We start from the raw sequence: 24,827 nt of genomic DNA on the forward strand, positions 1-24,827 counted from the left end.
TCACAAACACCACATGACCAGCATTCAGGGAATTAACATTAAGAAACGCTTTTGAGTACAGGTGTACACTAGAGATACAAAATAAGCATCTAATGTCAATTTAATAGGAAAGTAATTGTGTTGAACAGATACAATAATTAGAACATAGCTTTTGACTCTTAAGCCCTAGGCCTGGGACTTTGTAGCCATTACATAGCTCCTAATCCATATTAAATATGTTATACGGTCATTGACTTGGCATTTATTATATAAAGCTGAATAGATTTTCCATGCAGGATAATATGACTACTGTTAATGGGAATAGCATAAATAAGTCAGCATACTTATAAGCTTTTAGCTTATTCCTGTTTTATATCTGAACTGAATGGTGGGTTCAAAAATCTTAATTGAAGATATTAACATTTTTGTGTAATTGCATTCAATATCAATTCAGTCATTGGTGTTAGTATATTCAGGTAGGTTGACTACTGTGCAAACAGACTAATGAACTGAATTGAATGTCAGGTAATTTTCCTAAATTTCTCCTCTAGAAAGAAGACCAGGGCTTTGGTCCAAAGCAATCATGTTTCCTGCTTTGGACAAGTAGCTATGTAGTTTTACAGTGCTACGTGGAAAGATGCAGCTGGAGTGATAGTTCCATATATTGTACAGGTTGAACCTCTGTGATCTGGGAATCTTTGATTCAGCAACATCTGTAGTTTGGCAGGTTGCCACTGCCTAGGAACAGAGCTGGCTTGGCAAGTGAGGCCAGCAGGGCACCAGAGTCCACCAATGGCCGGCCCGGCAAGCTACCAGGAGAGCTGGAGCCCTCAGGGTGGGGAGCCACCAACCCTGCAGCTGGTAGGGCTGGAAAAGAGAGGGCTGCATAGCTCACAGCTAGGAGGACTGCAAGCCGCCTAGGCTGCCGATGGCATTCCTGGGTCTGGCGGAGCTTGAAGAGTTCCCAGGGCTGCTGGAGCTTGTGGGCCTGCAGGAAATTGTAAATTACAAGGGGGCAGAGGGCAGTAGTGCCAGGTGACTGGGGAGAGGAGCCCACTGTAGAGGCTGGTGCCCTCTCCACAAACCTCCCTTGTCTGGGAACAGTTAAGTCCCAAGGGAGCCGGACCAGAGAGATCCAACCTGTATAAGCCAATACTCTCCCTGTTCATTGACTTCCACAGGTACAGGTTTGTAAACACCTTACGAATTGTCCTTTTCTGAAAAGAACGGAAAACTACTAATCACGAGACACACAAGGCGAGTGAGGCGGTTTCTTTTATTGGACCAACTTTGGCTATCATGTCCTGGACCAAAACTTGCCACAACACTGTAAACTGTTTATTAAGGTACATTAATGTAGCTGTGACCTATCTAATGGAGATTGTGGTCTCCTCAAATGCAGGGTTGGTTGAACCATTGCCCATGGCATAACTTTAATATAACTTATTTATAACCAAAGTAAAAAAATAAAACATGGAAAGTGAAATGGAAGAAACTGTATGTTCATCAGAAACTGTTTTCCTACCCATCCTATGTAAATGTAGCAGGGAAAAAGTACTAATCAGCATAGGGGTTAGCTTTTGTTGCTGACTATTTTCATAGGAAATGAAATGTGTGGCAGGGTACTTACCTTATGATAATTCCTATGCAACGTGGATATGCAGACCTTGCCTTCACTCTACTTAGGTGAAGCTGTGACAAGTAACTACCAAAATCGGTAGAAATGGTAGCTGCATGTTTTGGGACATTTGTGAGCATTTGGAACTTTACATTTCCTTGCTCAGTTAACTATCTGAAATAATGCAATTTCACTAATAGGGACATTTTTGAGATATTACATTCAGCCTCTCTTTGGCAGATTCCCTAAAAGAACTCCCTGCTACAGAAAGAGGAAAGACTACTGAGTAAACAGCAGGTTGTAGTTTCAAAACACAGAGTGGTGTAGACAAATGGCAGTAATCCCAGTACAGAGTTAGGCAGATACTCGGCTGTGCTCGTGGAGTGGAGGTACGTAGCAATGCGAGAAGCCTGGATTTTTCTAAAGGTCACTACAGAAAAGGTAGAAGTTATGACAGTAGGGAGAAGAAGCATTTGAACAGAATGGCAGGTTCTCTCATCTCTATTATAATACTGCCAGGCTGTCATGGGGAATGCACTCGCCCACACGGCACCTCCCACTGGTCGCTCCAGGAATCAGCACTCCTGCCTCAGAGTGCCCTCTACTGGTTGGTGTCCCAGCCTCTGGTGTGGGTCTTCTGCTGGTTCAGTTCTGTGTCCCTTCCTGGCCACAGTGCCCTTTCCTCCTCAGACTTTCCTAGATCAGTACCCCTGCACTCTGGGGTCCTCCACTGCCAGAGGTTTCCCCATTTCCCCTATGTCCACCTTGGCTCAGTGACCCACTCACTGCCAGTCATCATCTAGCCCCTTAGCTTGGGGGCAAACTGCAGTCTGAAATGGCCACTCATCATTGGGAAGGGGGTGTGGACCTGCTGCCTTTTCCCATGCAGGCTGTCTTCCTGAGCCCTAGAACTCTCAGGCCTTGCCTCAAGTCCTGCAGCAGGGGAGTGAGGTCAGGCTAGGCCCCCCCCAGCTCTGGAATTGGGTAACAGGGCTCAGGGAAATGATCTTTGAGGATGCTGAGCATCTTCAACTCCTCCAGAAATCTGCTTACATCCTTGGCACTTAGGAGCTTTCCACATATTTCAGAGGCTCAAACCCCAAAAGGAGCTGACTTGAGCACTAAACAATCACCTTTGTGGGTCTGAAAAGGTTTATGTGAGAGCGAGAAGCCACATCTTGAGACTGTTTTACTTTTGAATGCATGTGTCATTAAAAACCTGTATTTATTTTCCTTTGTTGAAAAATGTATGAATAGTGTTATACCTATAATTAATCATATTCAGTGATATGAAAACCTTGAAATGTTCTTTGCATAATTTGTAGTTAAGACTCTCAAGGGTATAAGTGTAACATTGTTTTCTGTAATTTACATTGACATGGGAGCAAGATTAGATCTTTAACATAATTACACAATGTTTGGCAGATTATGAGGGTAAGTTTTAAGTGATTAGAATAAAGGAATAAGTAAAACAAAAAAGAAAATAGCTTAAAAGCAAAGTTTAGTTAAATACAGATTTATTTGACGCTTACTCCCCTCTTATCAGGGTATATTGGAAAAGGCAAAATTCAGCGGAGAAAAGTGACTTTCCCTACCTGCCAAATAGTTTTCTGTTCAGCAGAACAAACAACCTGGACAGAGTGGTGTTTCTTCTGTCCACAGTCAGGCAAGCAGAAAGATCATCACAGAATTTATCTCCATTGAATAGCTTGATTTAGATTTCTTTGTGACAAGTTCCCCAGGGTCCTTAGATACTATACACCACAACTTGGAAAAAAAAAAACCACGTTGAAAACTGTGCAACAGGAATGACCTAAAATAAGCAAAGGGTAACATTCTTACAGGGAGAAGACACTATAGGGCCTTCCAGGAATAGAACATGTGAAGGCCCCAATAGAAACTAGTTCTGTGGGCATTCCGGATTTTATTTTCTCTATAGAAAACTGTTAAAAGGTATGAGGAAGTCCCTTTTCTGGGTAGCATAGGCTCCAGTTTCAACAGAGAAGCCATTAATCTTAATTCCCATGTGAACTCTGAAGATTAGAAGCAAGATGTGTTTGTCTGCTGCTGAGATTTTACATCTAAAAAACAACATCAGCTTCACTTTGTGAAGGCAACTGTCTAGATAGATGAGACACCCATCTAAAATGGGTACTCCAAAAGATAATCAACAGTCATGAGCCAAAGAGACTGTACTTGTGTAGGATTTGGAAAAGTCTGGATTATTATGTTTAGTTTTGAGAATGTACATACATTTGTGAAATCCTCCCTGTCCCATCTAATCTGTGCATTTTAGAAACAACTTGGATCTCTATTATTCAAAAATAGAGACTTCTCTTTTGGGCCCTTGTGTTAGGATTCATTTGCTGGGCTCTAACAGCTGAACTTTTTTTTGAACAATAGCATTTGCAGTGGGCACGTATTTGTGGACTGCTGTAGCTGGTCATTAACAGTAAACTGCAGTCTTGAGATCCCAACTATGTGGTGATGATCCATTGCTCATGTTGCTCAGTTTCCTTATAGTTGGAGATATTTAGGCAAAAGGTTCTATCAATGAAGGGCTACAACATAGAGAGCAAGCAACGTGGTTTTATAAGGTAGCATTTGTGGTGGATACAGTGTTCACCACTGAAATCTTCATTTCCCATAAAACCACAGATTTTTCCATATATCTTACATAGGAGGCAACAGTGTGATTTCATTTGGCAAGTGCTGATATTTCAAAGGTTTTTACTGTGTTGTTGTGACAGTTTTACTATGTGAGGTGAAAATGTTACATTAACCAGACATTAGAAAACATAAGGGCTACATCTACACTGCAAGGTATTTGCGCAAAAACCCGATGAGCGTCCACACCTCAAATGCACTTTTGTGCAAAGAAATCAAGAGTAAAACAGAAGAACAGAGGACCTTTTCTGCCGTAGGTAAACCTCTTTCTACAATGCATAACTCCCTTTTGCACAAGAGTTCTTGCGAGAAAAGGCAAGTGTGGACATTCCAGAGGGGTTGTAACCCCTAGAAACTCCTATGGGAAAAAGCACAGATGCTCTGATGGCCATTCTATGAATGGCCATCAGAGAGCTTTCTTGTGCAAGAGCGTCCATGCAGTGTGGATGCTTTTGCACAAAAGCTTTTTCAATGTGCTTTGTAGGTGTGGATGTGCTCTTCCGCAAGAAGTTTTTGTGCAAAAACTCTTGCGCAAAAGGCTTTTTGTGTAAGAAGCATGTAGTGTAGATGTAGCCAAAGAGATCATCTCCCTTTACTGAGGAAGAAGAGGTGTCTGCCTGCCCTGTGCTGGGAAGTTAGCACATCTGGAATATTTTAGCTAATACCTATCCCATTGTGGTGAAGTAGCAACTTTAAATGGACAGAACTTGTGTTGGGAAGCTGTGACAGACCGGACCAAAGTTTGGGCACCACTGAGGGCATCGGTTCAGGGCAAATTGCTCAAACACAGGGCTCCTTACAGCCCCTGACTGGAGCCCGTTCCCAAATAGGCCACAAACCAGTCACACCGAGCACTTCAGATACCAATCCAGCCAGCAGGAAGCCTCACGACCAAAACCCCTCTGATACGCCAGTTCTCCTTGTGCCACAGGCAGCCCTGGGCCTGCTCCAAATTGGTCTTTCTGGTCCCAAAGAACCAGCCACAAATCCCCAGTCAATTTACACTTTTGATCTTACCCACAAGATCACGCTGGCCCAATCCTTTAGAATCTAAAATCTAAAGGTTTATTAATGAAAGAAAGAAAATCATGAGAGTAAGGTTAAGGAGAATACATTCCATGCATCAAATCACCAAGCTCTCGATGCAAACTCTTAGCAGAAATATTACAAGCTGCTATCTTAAAAGTCTCTGGTGTACATCTTGTGTCAGGATGGGCCAACGATTCTTCCCGGCTCGATGTTCCTCGCAAGGCTGCATCTGGAATCAGTAGCAGAATTGAAGGCAAGATGGAGTCCACCTCATGGCCTTATATCTCTCTCCTGACATCCTCCTGGCCAGAGCAGGTCACATGCTGGCAGCCATTATGCCCTGGCTGGTTTGCAGGTCCCAGACACATTCCTCAGGTGTGTATTGGGCACTTTGAGAGACATTGTCCCTGGAGCCTTGCTAATTAGCATAGTCATTGACTGGACATTCCTTCCTTATAGCAGGCAGTTCAGGCCCATTGCTCTATCTCAGGCAGAGAACACTCACAGTATCAGCACAGAGTCCACATTCATAACTCCATATACATATATCACACAGGAACATAAATAGCATATCTAGACTCAGTAGAATATAAGCTTTCGTTTGACGCCTCACATGGCCCCCTTTGAATAGACTTTGGGGCAAACCCCCCCACCATAGGCACAGCAGTGATCTGGCTGCTCCCCTTAAAATCCAATAACGTGACAGAAGCCATTCAGAAATGCTTTTTCTTGTAAGAATGAAGGACGCCATCCACTATATCCAGGTTGACAAATGCTGGACAGTAACCTGTGAGAGGGAAGTAATATGATCTCAAATTACAGAATGTAAGTATAATATGTGCTATTAAATGCTGTTGTATAAATGTATTTTTTTTATTTGGTAACAAAATTTATAAAGAGCCAATCAATTGCATTCTTGATATGCTTCTTCAGTCAATGAATAACTGAACAATTTAAAATTAAAAGCTGTCCAGCTGTTTTGTTAAAGGATATTTTGGTGTGGAAAATTACAGCTCTCTATCTGCATAAACTACCTTTCATTTTAAAAATAACAGATTTTTATCCATCATTCAATTTGGGTTTGTAGTGTGAGCTTGAAGTGGTGTTATTCGTTTTATTATTGTTTGTTTGCAAGTTATTCAGGTAAGGAGAATGTTTTCCCGCAGCAAACTATTCTCATTAGTGCAGCCTGTGTGTGTGTGTTCACATCACCATATACTTTCTCCCTTTTTTTGACATAGCAAAAGCAAATAAACTTTGAAGAGGCCCCTCAAGGGACTTGTGAACTGGTATGAAACTGACTCTTCAATTTTAGCAAAGTCTTTTTTTTTTTTTTTTTTTTTTTTTTTTTAAGTGTGGTGTGGAATTATCCGTCTGATTTCTGTCTGTATTCGTTAAGGAAATTCTCTCACCAACTTAACTTTCAGTATATAAATACTTGTAAAGCAGGAGTGGGGAACTTTTTTTTTGGATCAGGGCTGCTGACACAGAAAAATCAGTTGGGCCCAGGCTAAGTAGATTTTGGCTCCTGCCCCAAGCAGAGGGAGGGGAATATTAAGGAGGGGGCTAGAGTGCCAGCTTGGGCTCCCCAATGCTGAGGGGGAGCTCCGAACTTCAGCGACTGGATCCATACAAGCCTTATGTTCCCCACCCCTGTGCTGAAGCAAAACATGCAACTTTTCTTAATATTCACTTGTATATTATTAAAACTTAAGAGGACTTTCCCTATTTAAAAAAAAAACACAATCAAAAGGTATTTTTCTGCTATTGCTTAAGAAGCAGTTACTGAAGTTGAAGTTAGACATATTGTGTGACTCTTCTTTTAAACATTGGAAATGGTTTGCTAACTCCCTCGGGCCCCTTAACTTTGACATTTATGTAATCTGCATCATGCAAATATCAGTTCCATAGTCTGTCAGGCTTTAAGATTCAGAAAAGTTCCTTAAATAGCTAGGTAATCATTTTGAGCCACCCAACCTCTATCAGTCTTCTATAGAAGAGGACTGGAAGATCTAAATATGTGCAAGATAGGACCTCTCCAATCCAGTCAGTTCATCCTTTTTGCACTTTATGATCTCTTTTTTTACTTACTTGTCACTTGCTTGCACCTTGAGCTGGAATTTGATCAGGAATAATTTTGTTTTTAATTTAATCAGACTTCGCTCCAGCTGTCATTTTTCTAGCAGTCCATCCACAGCAGACAGGAAGTATTTAAACAAACACAAAGTCTACCCATCTGAAGCAGTTAAGCTTTGTTTTCTAGATGATGTTGTACATTTCAGTCTGCTACGCACACTTTGCTGTGCAAAAAGTTATTTAACTATTACAAGGAAGGAGGCATTACAGGCAGTGGTCTGATGGAGCTTGGGGAATTGGAAAAAAAAAATCACTAGAAACCACATTATTAAGATCAGCTGTAATATTCCCAGTGATTTCAGTGAAACTAGAAGTTGTCACTCCTAACACCTCCTGGCAAGCCTTTATTCATTTTTTTTATATTAGGTAGTTCAACGGAGTCCAGATGCATTGCCATGCTGCCTCCGGTTGGTCACACTGGGCTCTAGTCTGACCTCACTCCCCTGCTGCCGGCAAGGCCTGAGAGTTCTAGGGCTCAGGAAGACAGCCGGCATGGGAAAAGGCAGCAGGTCCACACCCCCTTCCCAATGATGAGTGGCCATTTCAGACTGCAGTTTGCCCCCGAGCTAAGGGGCTAGATGATGACTGGCAGTGAGTGGGTCACTGAGCCAAGGTGGACATAGGGGAAATGGGGGAACCTCTGGGAGTGGAGGACCCCAGAGTGCAGGGGTACTGACCTAGGAAAGTCTGAGGAGGAAAGGGCACCATGGCCAGGAAGGGACACGGAACTGAACCAGCAGAAGACCTGCACCAGAGGCTGGGACACCAACCAGTAGAGGGCACTCTGAGGCAGGAGTGCTGATTCCTGGAGCGACCAGTGGGAGGTGCCGTGCAGGCGAGTGCATTCCCCATGACAGCCTGGCAGTATTATAATAGAGATGAGAGAACCTGCCATTCTGTTCAAATGCTTCTTCTCCCTACTGTCATAACTTCTACCTTTTCTGCAGTGACCTTTAGAAAAATCCAGGCTTCTCTCATTACTACGTACCTCCACTCCACGAGCACAACCGAGTTTCTGCCTAACTCTGTACTGGGATTACTGCCATTTGTCTACACCACTCTGTGTTTTGATACTACAACCTGCTGTTTACTCAGTACTGTCTTTCTGTAGCAGTGAGTTCTTTTAGGGAGTCTGCCAAAGAGGCTGAATGTAATATCTCAAAAATGTCCCTATTAGTGCAATTGCATTATTTCAGATAGTTAACTGAGCAAGGAAATGTAAAGTTCCAAATGCTCACAAATGTCCCAAAACATGCAGCTACCATTTCTACCGATTTTGGTAGTTACTTGTCACAGCTTCACCTAAGTAGAGTGAAGGCAAGGTCTGCATATCCACGTTGCACAGGAATTATCATAAGGTAAGTACCCTGCCACACATTTCATTTCCTATGAAAATAGTCAGCAACAAAAGCTAACCCCTGTGCTGATTAGTACTTTTTCCCTGCTACATTTACATAGGATGGGTAGGAAAACAGCTTCTGATGAACATATAGACTCATAGACTTTAAGGTCAGAAGGGACCATTATGATCATCTAGTCTGACCCCCTGCACAGTGCAGGCCACAGAATCTCACCCACCCCTCCTTCCATATAGCTTCTTCCATTTCACTTTCCAGTTTTATTTTTTTACTTTGGTTATAAATAAGTTATATTAAAGTTATGCCATGGGCAATGGTTCAACCAATTCTGTATTTGAGGAGACCACAATCTCCATTAGAAAGGTCACAGCTACATTAATGGACCTTACTAAACAGTTTACAGTGTTGTGGCAAGTTTTGGTCCAGGACATGATAGCCAAAGTTGGTCCAATAAAAGAAACCACCTCACTCGCCTTGTGTGTCTCGTGATTAGTAGTTTTCCGTTCTTTTCAGAAAAGGACAATTCGTAAAGTGTTTCCCTGTTCATTGACTTCCACAAGTACAGGTTTGTAGAGTATTGGCTTATACAGGTTGGATCTCTCTGGTCCGGCTCCCTTGACTGGTCCCAAACAGGGAGGCACCAGCCTCTCCAGTGGGCTCCTCTCCTCAGTTACCTGGCACTACTTCCCTCTGCCTCCTTATAATTTGTAATTTACAATTTTCTGCAGGCCCACAAGCTCCAGCAGACCTCACTCTTGTGCCTTCCACCGTGGCTTATTGCAGCCTCAGGTTTAGCCCCTCATCTTAAGGACAAGGACAAGCCCCAGTCCATAAAGGCCACTCTTTAGTGTGACTATGTGCAGTGCAAGGGAGAAGGGAGGAACTCAACCCAACCCAGGGTACCTCTGTCCTGCCCTTCTTCTTTCCCCCTCTATTGCCTCTTGTTCCCTGGGCCACTTCCCTGTAAACCCTTCACCTCCCTGGCCTGCAGCCTGGCAAGTGTCAGACTTGAGCCTCCCTCTTTCTTCCCTGAGCCTGCCCAGCACTACTTTCTCTAGGATGCTTCCTTGGGAACTAGTCCTGTACCTTCCCTTGTCAGGCCCGAACTGCTCTGCTGAGCAACTCTTACAAGGGCAAGGTACTGGGGAAAGAAACCTATGGGAATATTGAAGGCCCATGAAATCAGAAGAGAAACCAATACTCTTGGTAAGACTACAGTAGTAATGTATGATGACCTGATTAATAGAGTGGTGCATGTTCACACTACCCTCTTTGAGTTGGTTGTTAGTATCCTCACCAGGAGAGCTTCCACCATCCTAAGAGGTGCTGTGTGACAAGCTCAGACTCTCAGCTCTGCTGGCAGCTCTCTGCCAGGAGCCTGGCTGTCCCACAAGCTAAGAACTCCTAGAGGGCTGTTCCCTCCCTCCACTCCTCATATCCTGTCAAGAGCCAGGGGAAAGCTTCTGGATTCCATGACTTGTTAGGCCCTCTGTCCCACCATGGTGAGCTGGGTGGCCATGTCAATTTCATGACGCACAGAGGCAACTGGGATTTCCCTCCTTAGGTCCCAGCTGAGAGCAGGATCCAGTCATCCAATTCTCCAGGGGAGCTGGTACACCTGGGCTCCAGCTGTCAAGCTTTCATGTCAGTTTTATGTCTCCTGTCATGAAACTGACAAAACAGTCAATAGACGGGCACAGTGTCTACACAGACACTTCATTGCTCTAGCTACATTGACATAAGCGTTATGGTGAAGGTGGAGTTATGTTGGTGTGATAGGACGCTAACAATGGCAGGAGGAATGCTGCAGTGTAGACACTAACAAAAATTAGTTATCTGTGCAGCAGAGACCAGTCCTAAGACTCCCAACTGTAAGATCAAATTCCTCTATTCTTAGACAGCATTGGATTGAAAGGTAGGCATTTTCTACTCTCCTCCCTTCAGGTGGGCAAAAAAATCCTTCTCATATGAATAAAGTGATTTATTTAAAATTGAAAGAATCGATATTATCCCAAATCTGATACACAAATATTTTGTGCTCAGCAGAGTGATGGAAAAAGAGAGTGTGAGAATTTGCAGGTTTCTTGCTGAAGTAATCAAATGCTAAGATACTTACATCATATCCCCAGGGTTGCCAACCCACAGAAATTTCATTTACGGACAAAATAGGAAAAATTTACGGACAGACACATTTTTTTAAGTACGTAATTTTTATACTATATTAAGATGACATAAATGACCAAAAGTGAAAAGTAATCGTTGTCATTCATACATCACAAGAACAATATGACATTCTTGTCATAGATTTTGACATTGTAAACTTTAATGGCAAACAATATTAAATTACCTAAACAATTTCCAATTTCGCCTAATTTTTTATGGACTGTCCATAAATTTACTGATGGTTGGCAACCCTGCATGTTCCTCACTGCTGTATGTGGATGAATAGACAGCCTTCATGTTATAATTATGGAGTCTGATTATTCTCCTCTCACTGTTTTTATGCCAGTGTCATTCTGTTCATGTCTGCGGAGTCACTTCTGATTTACACCAGCACGAAGGGAGAATTGAGGCCACTGGGCTACACTCCCAACATTTCTTGCTATAAGTATAAGAGCAGAATTTGGTGGTAACAGTTTTTTACATTTTGTTTCACAGCCTTAGAAAATGTAAAAGGAAATTCTTGTATTTAAGGATTTTACCCCTGCAGACAGTTGGCTTTGGTAATTATGTGCAAGTAGCTTGACTAATATGGATTACAGAATTACATAGGAAGCCTGTCAGATTTCTGCCCTGAGTTACTACTGTGGAACCAGTGACAGCTCTGCATTTAATGCTAGACAGACTCTTCATGTTTATTTATAACACATTTTGCCATTTAGAACTTTGATTTTTTTTCCTAGAGGATTTGAGGAAAAAAAGTTAGAATTATTAAGGACATGGAAGCAAATTTATAGCATTACTCTCCTGTCTTCAGGGCATTTCACTCCATTTGAGTTTAGGTAATAAGATTGTTCTGCTCAAAACGTTTTGCATTCCTAAGTCATTTTAATTGTTATGCATGAACTAAAAATCAAGGCAATGCCTTTCTCATGGGAAATGCATTGGCCTCAAGAAAATATATAATATTCAATAATGTTTATCTATGTCAACATCTATAATGATATACCAACAGAATGCAGCAAAAGAACAAAGTACACACAATGTAAAACAGAGTTCCCAGTTGATGAATGTAGCAAGTTCTAACATTAAATGTATCCTACATGTTAATGAAAGTAAAGCCAATATACAAAACATTGTAAATGTGCCTGTAATGCTTTATGGAAATCCTGAATATCACATGAAAATAAAGACATTAGTCAAAGGGCCAAGGAACATGTCTTATTTATGCTAGTACACGCAGTGCGGGTTAACAATGGGACTACTCACAGGAGCTAGATAGACTAAAAGGATTTGCTCTTAGACTTGCTATAGCTCCGGAACTGCTGAGCAGTATAAAGTGAAGTCTTCTGGTAACATTCAGGATGTCATCTTACACTGAAAATTATGCAAGAAATTCTAGCATTAACACAGTTATCAGCATGATATGTAAATAGGTTATATAATTTCACTACTGCTCACTAGACAGTAAAGGAAGAGGTCATGCAGGTTCTTTAAAATGCAACTGCGACAAATTGCATTTGGATAGGTGAAAGAGTGAAATGGGGCACTGTCCATTTAAAATTTAAATTACAACAAAGCACAAAACTCAAGAGCAATGTTGTAATGATAGTAGCCACAACTATTTAATGTGTTTCTGAGTTTTTAAATTGAAATGCAAAAAATTATTTTTAAAGAAATAAGCATTGCATTGCAAGCTCTGGTACCCAAACACTGGAAATCTGAAAGCAAACCTGATTATAAACCAAAGTGAAACTGACAACTTTTTACTGACCATACTGAGAGCGCCTGCTCCAGGCATTGGAAAGTCAGAGGAAAGGGTTCCTTTCACTCTAATACATAGAGGATATAGATGTTTTAATCTTAGCTCCTTTCACCTGGCTTTGTACTTTCTGGTATCAGTGACAACACTGGGAGGGAGGCTAGTATTTCTTTGTGCTACCTTAATCCATGAAACCCTTTTGAATTCTGCTGTGTTTTCTGTGCAACTCTTCATGGCAGCTGAGGAATGGAGCAATTGTTCTGTGAATGATAAGGGCTGGCTATTGGCGTCTCCTATTAGCATGCTTTTAGGCTACTTTTGTAGCTTATGAAGGAAACTGGCAATGCTCATGATATAGAAAATTATTTCTTTTAAAGCAGGAGAACAAGGCAAGAGGCATTAGCTACTTAAGAGGCTAGTGGGTTTCCTTACCCTGAAAATGTCTTACACCTGTATTTTTAGAACGTTTGCACAGTTCTGTAAATGGTGGCAGTGCTTAACTTTCAAAAGTGTCTGTCTCTGGAGCACCCCAAAAAAAGAAAATGTGAAGGCAGGCTAATTTTTAAAGTATTCAGGTCAGTAGCTACTTGTACATGGGTGAGTGCTATCAATTGCGCGGTCGATCATCTGAGGGCATCATAGTAACAACATACCATACAATGGTACTGGGAAAGCCTGGGTCTTCATTCAGCCCAAGCTTTCATCATTCCTCCAGACTGTAGTTTGTTACCCTTTATTAGTGCTGCTGTCGAAGCCTGTGCTGCCAAATATCAGTCAATGAAGTTAAAAACACTGTTCCAGATGTAGGAAATATAAAAGACACTCTGAGAGGAAACAGACTTCAGCCAGAACATTTTAAATTATTCCCATTTACAGTAAAATATGTTTTTAGCTTAGTTAATACTTTAACTGTGGAAATTTAATTGTGCATCATGTTGGAATTTTTTAAAATTTTCCATTGCAGTATCGGCTCTTAGGGCAAGAAGAACTTTTACAGAGCATCTTGCTCACCAGCCAGCTTCTTGCAAACTCGCCCAATTCTCTCTCCTTCAATTTTAGACTTTTCCCACAATGTATGCTTTGAACGCCATCAGCTGGACCTCCTATTGTCCATCTTCCTAAAAACCTACCCAGAATTTCAGTGGAGACCTGTAAATTTCATTTTGTGTAAAAATAGTGGTAAAAATTAAATTAAAAGAAGCTACAGATGGATACTGTCTCCCAGGTCAGCTCTTCCCAAGCAATGCGATTTCTCCAGCAGCTGCTGTTTAGGATTAGGTACTTATGAGTCTAATTCTACAAGCAAACTCTATACTAGAGATAATATATTGCTCTTTCTCCCTTCCAATTAATCAGACATGCTGGAATGACCTGGATAGCATAGGATTGTAGGTATTTTTTGCCAGATCTTACTGTCATGAACATATCATGCAACTGCATTTAAATGATACCATATGATTGATAAACAGTGGTTAAATCACATTCAAACCAATCCTGCACTTATTCTAATGAAAGTATAAATATTTCAGTGAGTTAGAAATCACACACCTTGTTGATTTATATATATATATATATTCTCAGCTGAGTTACTCACTGTGCATGTATATTGGCACTTAGCTTTCTTGTCATGTTTGCATGTCACTAGCCACAGCTCCATGTTGAGTTACCCAAAATACTTTCAAATCCCTGAAATTTACTAGATTGATTCATATCAAGAAAGCTCCCATTTGAAATGTTTTGACTTCATTTTGGCCTCCACTAGCCACTGCTGTAGCCCTACATCTTTGCTATTCTTTGCATGGCTACTAGATGATCTATTTTGTTTCTGTTCTGCTGGAACCTTCATTTCTCCAGCATCGCTTCTCCTGCTACAGATTGCATTACTAATGAGTATGCATAAATCTTTTGTTTACTTGACTTGGGCTCTGCTTGCTGCTCAAAACTGCCAACGACACCATTTCTTCACATTAAATTACAACATCATAAAGCAATGAAACTTCAGCAATATACTCCTTGCTTCAGAAGGATTAAAGGATACCCTTACATCAGGCTGTCTTCTGCAAGTTATTTTAATGGCATTGCATTGCTTAAGCCTGGAGAAATAATTTCAGGGTGACTCATGTGTGAGGCATAGCACAGAACTTACAGCTTCCTGAGTGGGAGTGGGGTTACTGGTTTAAGAAATCAGTATGATTTCTTAATGCTGGGATCCCTAGGGGTTTTCAGAAGACAGACTTACACCAGTCTTCCTCAGTCCCTGCATTACGGGAATCATCCCTCTACTCTAACTGGAGTATGAATGGGCATCTGTGTTTTCAGGATTGGTGAGGTATCTTACTGTCTCATCAAAGTGTGCATAATGTTAATGGAATTTCTGTATTGGGACAAAGATAAATTTCCTTTCTACTTACCTCCAATATTGGTACTTCTGCTATCACAGTGCTGTCTGTAACTTGCTGAAAGTGAACCAATACAAAGAAGTACTATAGCAATTAAAATATCTATCCAATATATAGTAATGCTTCCCTATAGAACTTATTTTTCTTATATAAAACATGGTTTCTTTTCGGAAACTTTAGTTATTAGCCATAATATAAAATGTATCTCATGATGCCTCATTGTTCCTCTTTTTGGGGAGGAGTAGTTACTCTATCATGTATCTAAACACCATTTAATGCTCATTCACCAGGAGGCAGTAAATTTAAATCTTATCATAGTAAAAGCAATCAGCTTGGTTTTATTTAAGGAAAAGATTTCAAAATCTCTCTCTCAGTGAAGTTAGTTAAGTTGCCCTCTGGAATTTAGCACTGCCACCTATGAAGGATAAAACACTGGAAAATTTTCAGGTGTACGGGTTTTCAGGCAGCAAAGCAATTTGGTATGTTTCACTGTTAAGTCCTTTTAAACAGATTTCTTCAATTTTCTGAGGATTAAAAAAGAGCACATGATGTAACTTATTTAAGACTTTGTTTGGTATTTCAGAAACAAAGATAATTTGCTGCAACAAAAATGTTTAAGGAACTGATCTGAATGATGGAAGTACTAAAGTGCAGTGCAGGACTCAGACTAAGATGCTCCTCACCAGGCAGCATTGAGCTCCCGAATGTCAGAGGTCATAAATTGGTCTATTTTACATAGACTTTTTTTGTGCAGGATGTTTTTGACTGCAAGGTTTGCATAGGCAGAAACTCAGTGTTGCCTACAAACAGTACTAAGATGGGTAGATGGGCTTTGTATATACACATTGTGAGGTTTTGAGCCAGTACTTTAAGAGGTTGCTTTGAGCCAGTGCTTTAAGAGGTTGTAGTTTAAATTATTACTAATCAGTTACAGCTAGACCATGCTCAGCATTGGGGTGGTGTAGGGCTGCCTGGATGGTAGCCGGTGGATAGCATGAATTTAGGAAATATAATGCAGGAAAAATGGCAGTGCTTAGCAAGAACTTGGATGCAAGGAGAAAAGAAAATGAGGAGTCAAGACTATAAAGCAAGTTAGAACTGATACTAGAGAGCAAGTGGAAGAGGAAAGAAGGACAATTGAAAAAGACAGGGTGCACTGTTATGGAGAGAGTGAATTTGAGACAGTGACCAGAAGTCCAAGATGAGAGGCTTTTAAAGATGTGAATGTTGGACAAGAGGAGAGGTCAGGTTCGAGAGAGATATTTGGGGAATCATCTATATAATAGGAATGGAAGAAATAATGGGGCAAGATAAATTAATCTAGGATAAAAACACCTGTAGCAGAAGACCTTAAAATAGGTCTTAAATGGGACCATGGGCTAGTCCTCCATATAGGGATCAATTTCACCCGTACAGGCAGAGAGGACAAGGGCCAACTTTAAAGAGGGATCGGAGCATGCTGAAGATTGGAAAACTCTGAGTGGTAGAAGCTTAGAGCAGAGAGGAAGTGTAAGAGAAGATAAATGAGTAACGATGGTAGAAAAAGCAGCAGACTGATGAATAGAAACAGATTAGTGTCTTCTCCACCTAGCTAGGATGATACAAATGGAAATTTGACCAACTGACTGGATTTGTCTAAAAATCATATCCAACTAGAGAATCATTTCATTCAAAGAGACAAAGGGAAGAGAAAAGGAAAGAGTGGAATGTGTGTGCATGGTTGAACACACACTGAGAATGTTACCAAGTCTATGTGGCGTGGCCAGAGATGTTGATCCAAATGTAGAGACGGAAATAGAAATTTTGCTGAAATTGAGATGAAAGGTTAGTGTGTGTCAAGAATAGATACAGAACTTTTACCCAGAATAAAAATATGAACATATAAACTGTGGTTTTGATGAACTTTGCTGAAACAGGAAAATAGTGCAATACTGTATGCTGAAACAAGGTAATAGTGCAATAAAATGACTTACAGAAATTTCCAAAGAGGTTTGCCAAACAAATGCTAATGTAAGCAGCAATGCATTGTTTTATGATATAAACCTTTTCTCATAGGGCAAACCACTGAAATTCTCTCTCAGATCCCCATACTAAATTTAAGTTCACTTTTTAGCTTTAGGCACTGGGTAAAACAATATTTATTATTACTATAACAAATTACTGAAATATTAAGAGTCATACCACTCAAAACTACTGTTCATTTCCAGCATTCGGATGTAGGAATACATATGAAATAAATCACTATGCATAATATTGTGGAGACGTTTTAAAGTTTATTAATGAAGTAAATGATAATGATAAATATAAAACTAGAAAGCTTGATTTTTTTTTTTACTCATTTTTTAAATTCCATCCTGCACCTATAGAGAACTCTACCCTACGGAGCTGTCAAGCGTGAATCTTTCACAAGCACTAAATTAATTTTTTAGTGCTTTTTGCACCCCCAACATTATAAATGTGATTTTATACCTGGCCAATCTGATTATGGTAACATCAGCAAGGCAGCAGAAGATTCTGGAGAGCACAGTGGCAACACAGATTATTTGGCTCCTTTGATTTAGGTACAGGAGTGAAAACAGTGGTCTTATGTGAACAAGCTAAGTAATTCTGCAAGGGAAGCGCATTGCAAAGGCTTTGCAAGGAATGTCCTATCACAGGAATTACGTTTCATTGCACTTAATCATATCTGTTCATGGTTTTGGAAACAAAACTCCATGAAAATGAGGAAACATGGAATTAAAGGGCAATTGAAGTATATTCAAACATGGAATTAAAGGGCAATTGACGCTGCCATTAAGATACAGTCTATGAAAATCATAAAGATCATTTGGAGAGTCAAATTTCTATGAGGAGGGCCAATCAAAAGTGACATAATCCAAGTTGGGCACCAGAAACTTTTCTGCTGCTCCTTCATATGGAGATAAGAGAATGAACGTAGCAGTTGGTTCAGTAATATTTTGTAAGCCCAACTTTGTGTTAACCTTAGTGGAGCTAAGGACACACATACTGTACATAATCAGTCTCCTAGCCACAGTTAGTTCAGGAAGAGAAGTTTATTCACAATTCAAGTTGTCTTACACAATGAGATGACTGCTTCACTAGAATTGCTTAGGTAAAAAGTTACGACTCATTCTTTGTACATTACTGATATAATGTGTGACATAAGCTAAATGTTTTGCCTTAAATGTTATTTACAGAAATTGTTAGCATTTTGTGCCTGACTGCCAGTAGTTTGTCTACATTGGTATTTCAAGATTTTAAGTTACTGTGTTTAACGTTAGTATGGAGACACTTTTCATAGATGGCTGCATGACCTTAATATGTAGGATTGGAGTTTCCAAAACAGTCTGAACTATGCTTTGATGGTGCTGAACCACTTAGTATATAAAATCTGTATTGGCCTACAGATTCAACTCTTTTAAGGTTGTGCTTGCTGAACACTGCACACTTCATTTTTAAGTATGAAGCAATAAAATTGGAATGAAAATAGAAATTGTTGTAAAGTACATATTCAAACAATGTTAAAAAATGTAGTATAGCCAAGTATAATCCCCATATATCACCTTCACACAGCAGCAGGAAAATATCAACTTTTACACAGCTTGCATCACTCGTCTTAAAAAAAAACCCTCTATATTTTGCATCCAGGAGTAAACTATTGCTGTAAACATAGCCAATGTCTTGAAACACTGGGACATTTTTATAAGATGGAATGGAGATCTGCAGGCTAATGCTAATTCAAATAATTATTGCTAGCCTATAATTATAGCAAATGAAAAAATACTGTTTAAAACAAAAAACATTCAGGATATGACTTGCAAAATCTGCACTCTTATGCTAGAACACAGTAATGCTGTGCATATACATACCTGGGAGACTGGCCACTTATGCACTTGCACAAATAACTAATTTGTTTACACAGTGATGCCAAGTGCATATGGAAATTAAGCATAAATGTATTTGGGTCCAGATTTGTAAATCAAGCTCTTGCTTTTGTCACAATTTTAAAAGCTGCCTATTTTAATGTGTTTAGCTGAAAAGGAGATTTGGCACTTGCTCATACATTGTGAAAATATATTTCAGAAGCTAAACAACTTGAAAAATTGTTAATCTTCTTGATTGTTAATGTTTTGTATTAAAGTGGGTGTTTTCTGGTCTCTGGCCTCATTTTCTCACTCTTCCCATCTGTGAGGAGGATGCACTAAGAAATGGTTGCTTTGGTAATCTCTCTATATACAATATGTCCAATGGGAACTCAAAAAGTTTTAAGTGGAATAGTAATCAAGCAGACATTTCATCTCATTTTGACACGTTCACAGTGCTGCACTTGTTCATGTGCAAAATGAACATTTGTTTAGCTTCAACTTTAGTTGATCTTCTTTATTGGTATCCCTTCTTCTCATGCACTTTAGCAGCGTACAATGGGATTTTTATGGTCCTTGCAGAGTTGACTCTTGGAATTGCTGGCTCTGGTTCATCGGTGTTTCTTAGCTTCTGAGAACAATTGGATTTCACTGCAAGAATAGAATTAAAATCTATTATAAGCTGATTCACCACAGCCTCTCTTCTAGCTTTGTTGACCTGTTAACTGGAAAATTTACTTTACAGTACCGTGTAAAATTTTGTTTTGATGGTGAAGCCAAGCACAATTATACTTCATCATCATTGATTTTTAATTATATCTTCTGCCTGCCTGCCTGCCTGGTATTCACAAATGGGATGTCTTGTTCTCCAACTTTTTTGCCAATACCTATATGTTGATGCAACTAAATGGAAGTGACATTGACAAAATCAGACCTTGGTGATTTAAGTCACCATTCGGTCAATGGACAAGAAGATGTATGCTTTGTCATGACTCAAGGTAGCACTTTGACGCTGATCTACCTTCAAGGGGTTTTCACCCTCATCTGAGATGAGATTTGTTGATTTATTACATTACTTCATCTCCTTAGTATTTGTATGACTGATTTCTATCCAATTTGGATGATTACAGCTGGCCTCATAGGAAGATTTTAAGAACACTAGAATGTCTCAAATTCTGCTGCTTATCATTTTCCCAAGAAACATCAACCTATCACCCCTCTTGCCTACATATTACACCAGTTTTATCTTATGCTTATTCATTTCACAGGGCAAATTGATTTATTCAGTTTTATGAGCTATGATATATAAGCATTCTAGGGTCTAAGGAAAGTTTAGCAACATTTAAAAAAAACATGCATTAGCTTTCTAAGAAACATGGATTCATAATATTAAAGAAAACAAAAAAAGAAACCTGGATAGGAGCTGCTGTTTGGAACCAGTGCATTAGGTGCAATAGTTTAAAATTTTAAATATTGCTTCGGAATAACCTATAATTTCCAGGAGTACTTCTTATGTATATTCCTCTTCTGGTAGCACAAGCTACCACAAACCTGAGACTGAAAGGTTTTTGGTAGTAATATCTATTTTCCGGCAAACTTTGTCACTTCGGTTACTTCTCACACTTTTGTCCTAAGAAGATACTCATATCCATACACAACTGTACTCTTGGATAGCTTTTTTAAATTCTTGTGTGTATTTAGCATTATTGAAGTTATTATAGTTTTAATCTTTTATGGTTAATTAGAAATAGTTTTGTTTGGTAGAAAGGTCTAGATCTGGGGGTTATGTTCTCTATTTCCTGGCGCCAGGAACCTGTTGATTATACCCAAGACTCCTGATTTCAAAAACTGTGCCGTCTGAGCCCATTGCCTTTCAGTGATGACCACAACACTTATTTATACAGTACTACTTGAGAGAGGACTCCCATCACCCCTAAATGCAGCATCTGCCACTCCTTGTCCTGATAGACAAGAAAGGATGGGGGGGGGGGGGGATCTGTCCAAAAACATTCCTCATGGACAGAGCTATAAGAGCAAAGACTGATCCCAGTTCCAGGGGATCCCCCATTACATTGGCCTTAAGAATCCAGGAATGCCCTGTCGAGGTTAGCTTCAGTTGATTCCACAGCCTTCAACATTAAGCACTTAGATTCTGGTAGAAAGCTGGGAAATAATGCGGTGATGTAGACATCTCCCTCACCCCCAAATAAGCTAGATCTTACTTCCATGCTATTGTCATCTTCAAAAGAGAAGAATAGCTACATTCCACTCCAAAACTCTGGAGGTTTTGTATACCAGGCAAGGACAAGTACATCCAGTGCTGCTAAGGAGCCAACACTCTGATCAAGCTGAAGACACACACTGTGCCAAATAGTACAGGGAAAACCAGCATGGTCTTCTATAAAGAGAAGGTTCTCCTAGTGGAATCACTCCCAGACCTGAGAACTACAGAACCACTTCCCACTCAGTGTATGCAGAGAGGTTTCAAAAGACACAAAGACTTCACAGCAGATAAAGGTTTATCCTGAACCTCAGGCTACTTACCCCTTACACTCAAAATCTAAATTCAGGATGCTTACACACTCTGCAATAATCCCATCCATGGATCAAGAGAACTGGTTTACAGACCATCACACACTACAGGTGAAAACTCTCCTATTTCAGGCATTTTGAGTGTGTGCACAATGGGAAGTGGAAATGGAATGACTACTTGATTACTATTAGACTATCCCATCCACGTTATTTTTCTATACAAGTTAAAAGCTTACCTCTTTTTCTCAAGTTTGTATACAGATGTTATTCTGGAGACTCTCCATGTACAAATGCTCTGCAACATTTGTTTGTACAGAGATTACAAATCTAGACTGGCTTGCTAGAAGTCTTTTCTGGTACACAGTGGAAAGAAAAACCCATTACTCTCTCTTAAAAGCATATGGCATACAAGAGACTTCAGATCATGATCATTTGACATAAGTATGAAATAGTAAAACACCAAATAATTTTAAACTATTTTGTTTTGAATTTTAGACAGTCTAAAAATGCATGACTGTTATTGCCATATGTAAATATTTTAATGAGATTTTAATTATTCATTGTATATGCATAAATACTTACCATATATACAATATTTGAATATATAGTGGCATGCATATATGTGACTATTAATAGCTGCTGCTCTCCTATGGACAAGGTTTGTTTCTGTGCAATGTAGAGGCTTAATAATTTTACTAAACAGCATCTGTGCTTAGCTAGTTTCAGTATAAATAGTAAAATATCATTGACATAGAAGTTGTAAATATAATTTTTTTAATATCTCAGCCTAGATGTTTAACCAGATACAAAAAGTTCACTGCTATTTCATTTACACTTGCTTTCATAAAATCACTTATTTATATTGGATTTCTAGAAATTATTTTAAGAACCACCATTCACTTTGTTGCGCTGTGGTTGATTTGTACAAACTGGGTCGTAAAATAATCAATTGAACATTCTCACCAGTATATAATACAATTTTCATTTTATTTAAACATACTTTGCATGATATAAAAATATTGATCACAGTGAGCTTTAACAATTGTTATTGCTATAAACAGGAATGCTGCACAATGTTTTTAGTGGAAATAAATTATATAGTCATTATCTCTTTTTAAAAAAAAAATCACAAGGAGGAAAACCAAGGCTGTTTGGTCATTGGCAGAAAACAAGTCCTTAGTGAGTTCTTTACACAACATGAGCCCCATTAATGTCTACATGTGCTTTCCACATTTCTTGGAGAAAGATCATGATGTGACTGTCTCTGTGAGCCCCACAGGGTCTCTGGTGCACAGTTAATTCCAATGTTAGCACAGTCTTTTTTTATGGAAAAAATGTACACCAAAAATGGCAAGTAGTGCTTTCTTCGCTAATTAATAAGCGGTCTTTTCCAATATGTGGGTACACAGCGGCATACTTCTTCACTATAATAAAATCCAGGATCACAGCGTTTCGTTCTAACTGTACATGGTGGTCTGTAGCAACTGGAGGAAGGAAAAAAACAGGCATTGGTAAAAGAGGGCAGGCACGTGTGTCAAAGAGAAATATATATATCTGGGTACACTTAAACTGCACTAATACCAGAGGGGATCTCTTTTATATTAGATGGGCCTGAATATTACAGATGGGCATGAATATTGCTCATTTGCAAACTATAGTCTATTCTCACAAATACTTCTAGAATGTTTTTCTAGTATGCAACCCAGTTTAGGATGCCACTATTGAAGCATGAGCTAACACTCTCTAATGAGTTGATGTGCCTTTACTTCTTACTTTACACTTATGTACATAATAGAATGGATGGATTTTCTATACTATGACCCACATCCTTCATTGAGGACTGCCCAGAGAAAACCCATATACTTTCTCTTATTCCCAGTGAGTTCAGCAGAACTATGTTTGCTGTATTGCACCATGTGATGTTAATGTAGGATCCAAGCCCATATGTATATGGTAAATTTTACAGGAGAAGAAAGGGTAACAATAACAATATTAACTGAAATAACTTTAATGCCAATAGATCATTAAACTACAGATATCACTAAACAAGATGTTCCTCATTAGTAGATATTTGCTTGTACAAGAAGTTTTACAAAGCCAATTCCTTGGCTTTCCCCCCCCCTCATTTTTTTAAACAGTTTGACCTAAAATAACCTTACAATAACAATGCCAAATAACCTCTGGTGTGTAATGGAGACAAAGTACTAGTCTGTGGCTTTTTCAGACATTGGCAGTAACTCAAGAAAGAAAAGTGTATGTTTCATGTTTCAACAGTTATATTTTAAACTTTCCTTGAAATAATGTGTCTGTTTTATGAAACATACTGGCGTAATATGTTCTATTGTAATAATTCTTGCTACATATTTCTGTTTACAGATACTACCCATCATAATATTAAGGTACTTTCTGTATTTTCTTCCCTAGGCAATTATTTATACTAGACGTGCTCTAATTATCATTGCAGATGGGTTTAGCACATGAAGTGTTTATTTTGGACACTGATTTGCCACTTTACTGTAATGTGTTTATAAAATGAGGTCTTGGATTACACTTGCATTAATGCAAGCCAATTAATTCAACCAATGAAAATGAATATGAAGAAATCAGGAAAGAATGAGGAAGACACAGAAGCAATGGTAGTTATTGACTAGCCGTATCTTGTTCAGAGATTTCAGTGTAATTTGTTATAATGGTCTGATTCATTGGCATGTTTTATATAATTCTGAGATTCGTGTTGTGCCATATCACTTAAAACTCTAGAAATATCTTGGATAAAATTAGCAATTTTCAAGGTATTTCTCTTAAATTTGCCTAGTACTGAATATTTTGTAAAATATATAACACACCTGCAATTCAAGCTCGGCATGTCAATATGGCAAAAGAGTTGAGGATGTTGAAGTGAGGAAGAGGCAGAGCTGATCCCTATCCAACATAATGGGGGGATTCATTTATGTGCCATCACTGAAGGGTGTGACACTATCTGAGCAAATAAACAAAAAGAATCAGGAGTAAGTTGGGACTGGAAAATTCATCTTCTGTGGATACAGAAATAGGGGTGGAGTGGCTGTAGAATTTGTTTGCCTTCTGACCTGCATGTTACAATGTTTTGTCCTTCAATAGTGCCTCTCATTTAAAGATTTCAAAGCATTTGTATGAACTTCCCCTAGAAGGGCATACCACCTCAGGCATTGATCTTTAAGGCAAAGCCCCAAAAACGTATCTTTTGGGATGTATGTCCCAATGTGCTTAAGCCAAGCAGAGCAGTTGGATAATATGGATAAAAAGTAGAAAAAGACTGTCATCCAGGGTTGATACTACCCTCTA

At 39.4% G+C, this 24,827-nt stretch overlaps 1 protein-coding gene and 1 long non-coding RNA gene across 3 annotated transcripts in view; one reads left to right on the forward strand and one right to left on the reverse strand.

The window, feature by feature from the left end:
- Window positions 1-24,827, forward strand: part of LOC142829630 (uncharacterized) — a 201,653-nt gene that overhangs the window by 141,137 nt on the left and 35,689 nt on the right. The gene's annotated exons all lie outside the window — the stretch shown is intronic.
- VEGFC (vascular endothelial growth factor C) overlaps window positions 22,472-24,827 on the reverse strand; it is a 114,639-nt gene continuing 112,283 nt past the window's right edge. For both annotated transcript variants that reach the window (XM_006131592.4, XM_075930235.1), the window contains exon 7: window positions 22,472-22,987. In XM_006131592.4, coding sequence (XP_006131654.2) covers window positions 22,873-22,987 — 115 coding nt within the window. In that variant the 3' untranslated portion in view covers window positions 22,472-22,872. The remainder of the gene's footprint in view (window positions 22,988-24,827) is intronic.

Source organism: Pelodiscus sinensis, chromosome 5 (genome assembly GCF_049634645.1).
Source record: "Pelodiscus sinensis isolate JC-2024 chromosome 5, ASM4963464v1, whole genome shotgun sequence".
Lineage (NCBI taxonomy): Eukaryota > Metazoa > Chordata > Testudines > Trionychidae > Pelodiscus > Pelodiscus sinensis.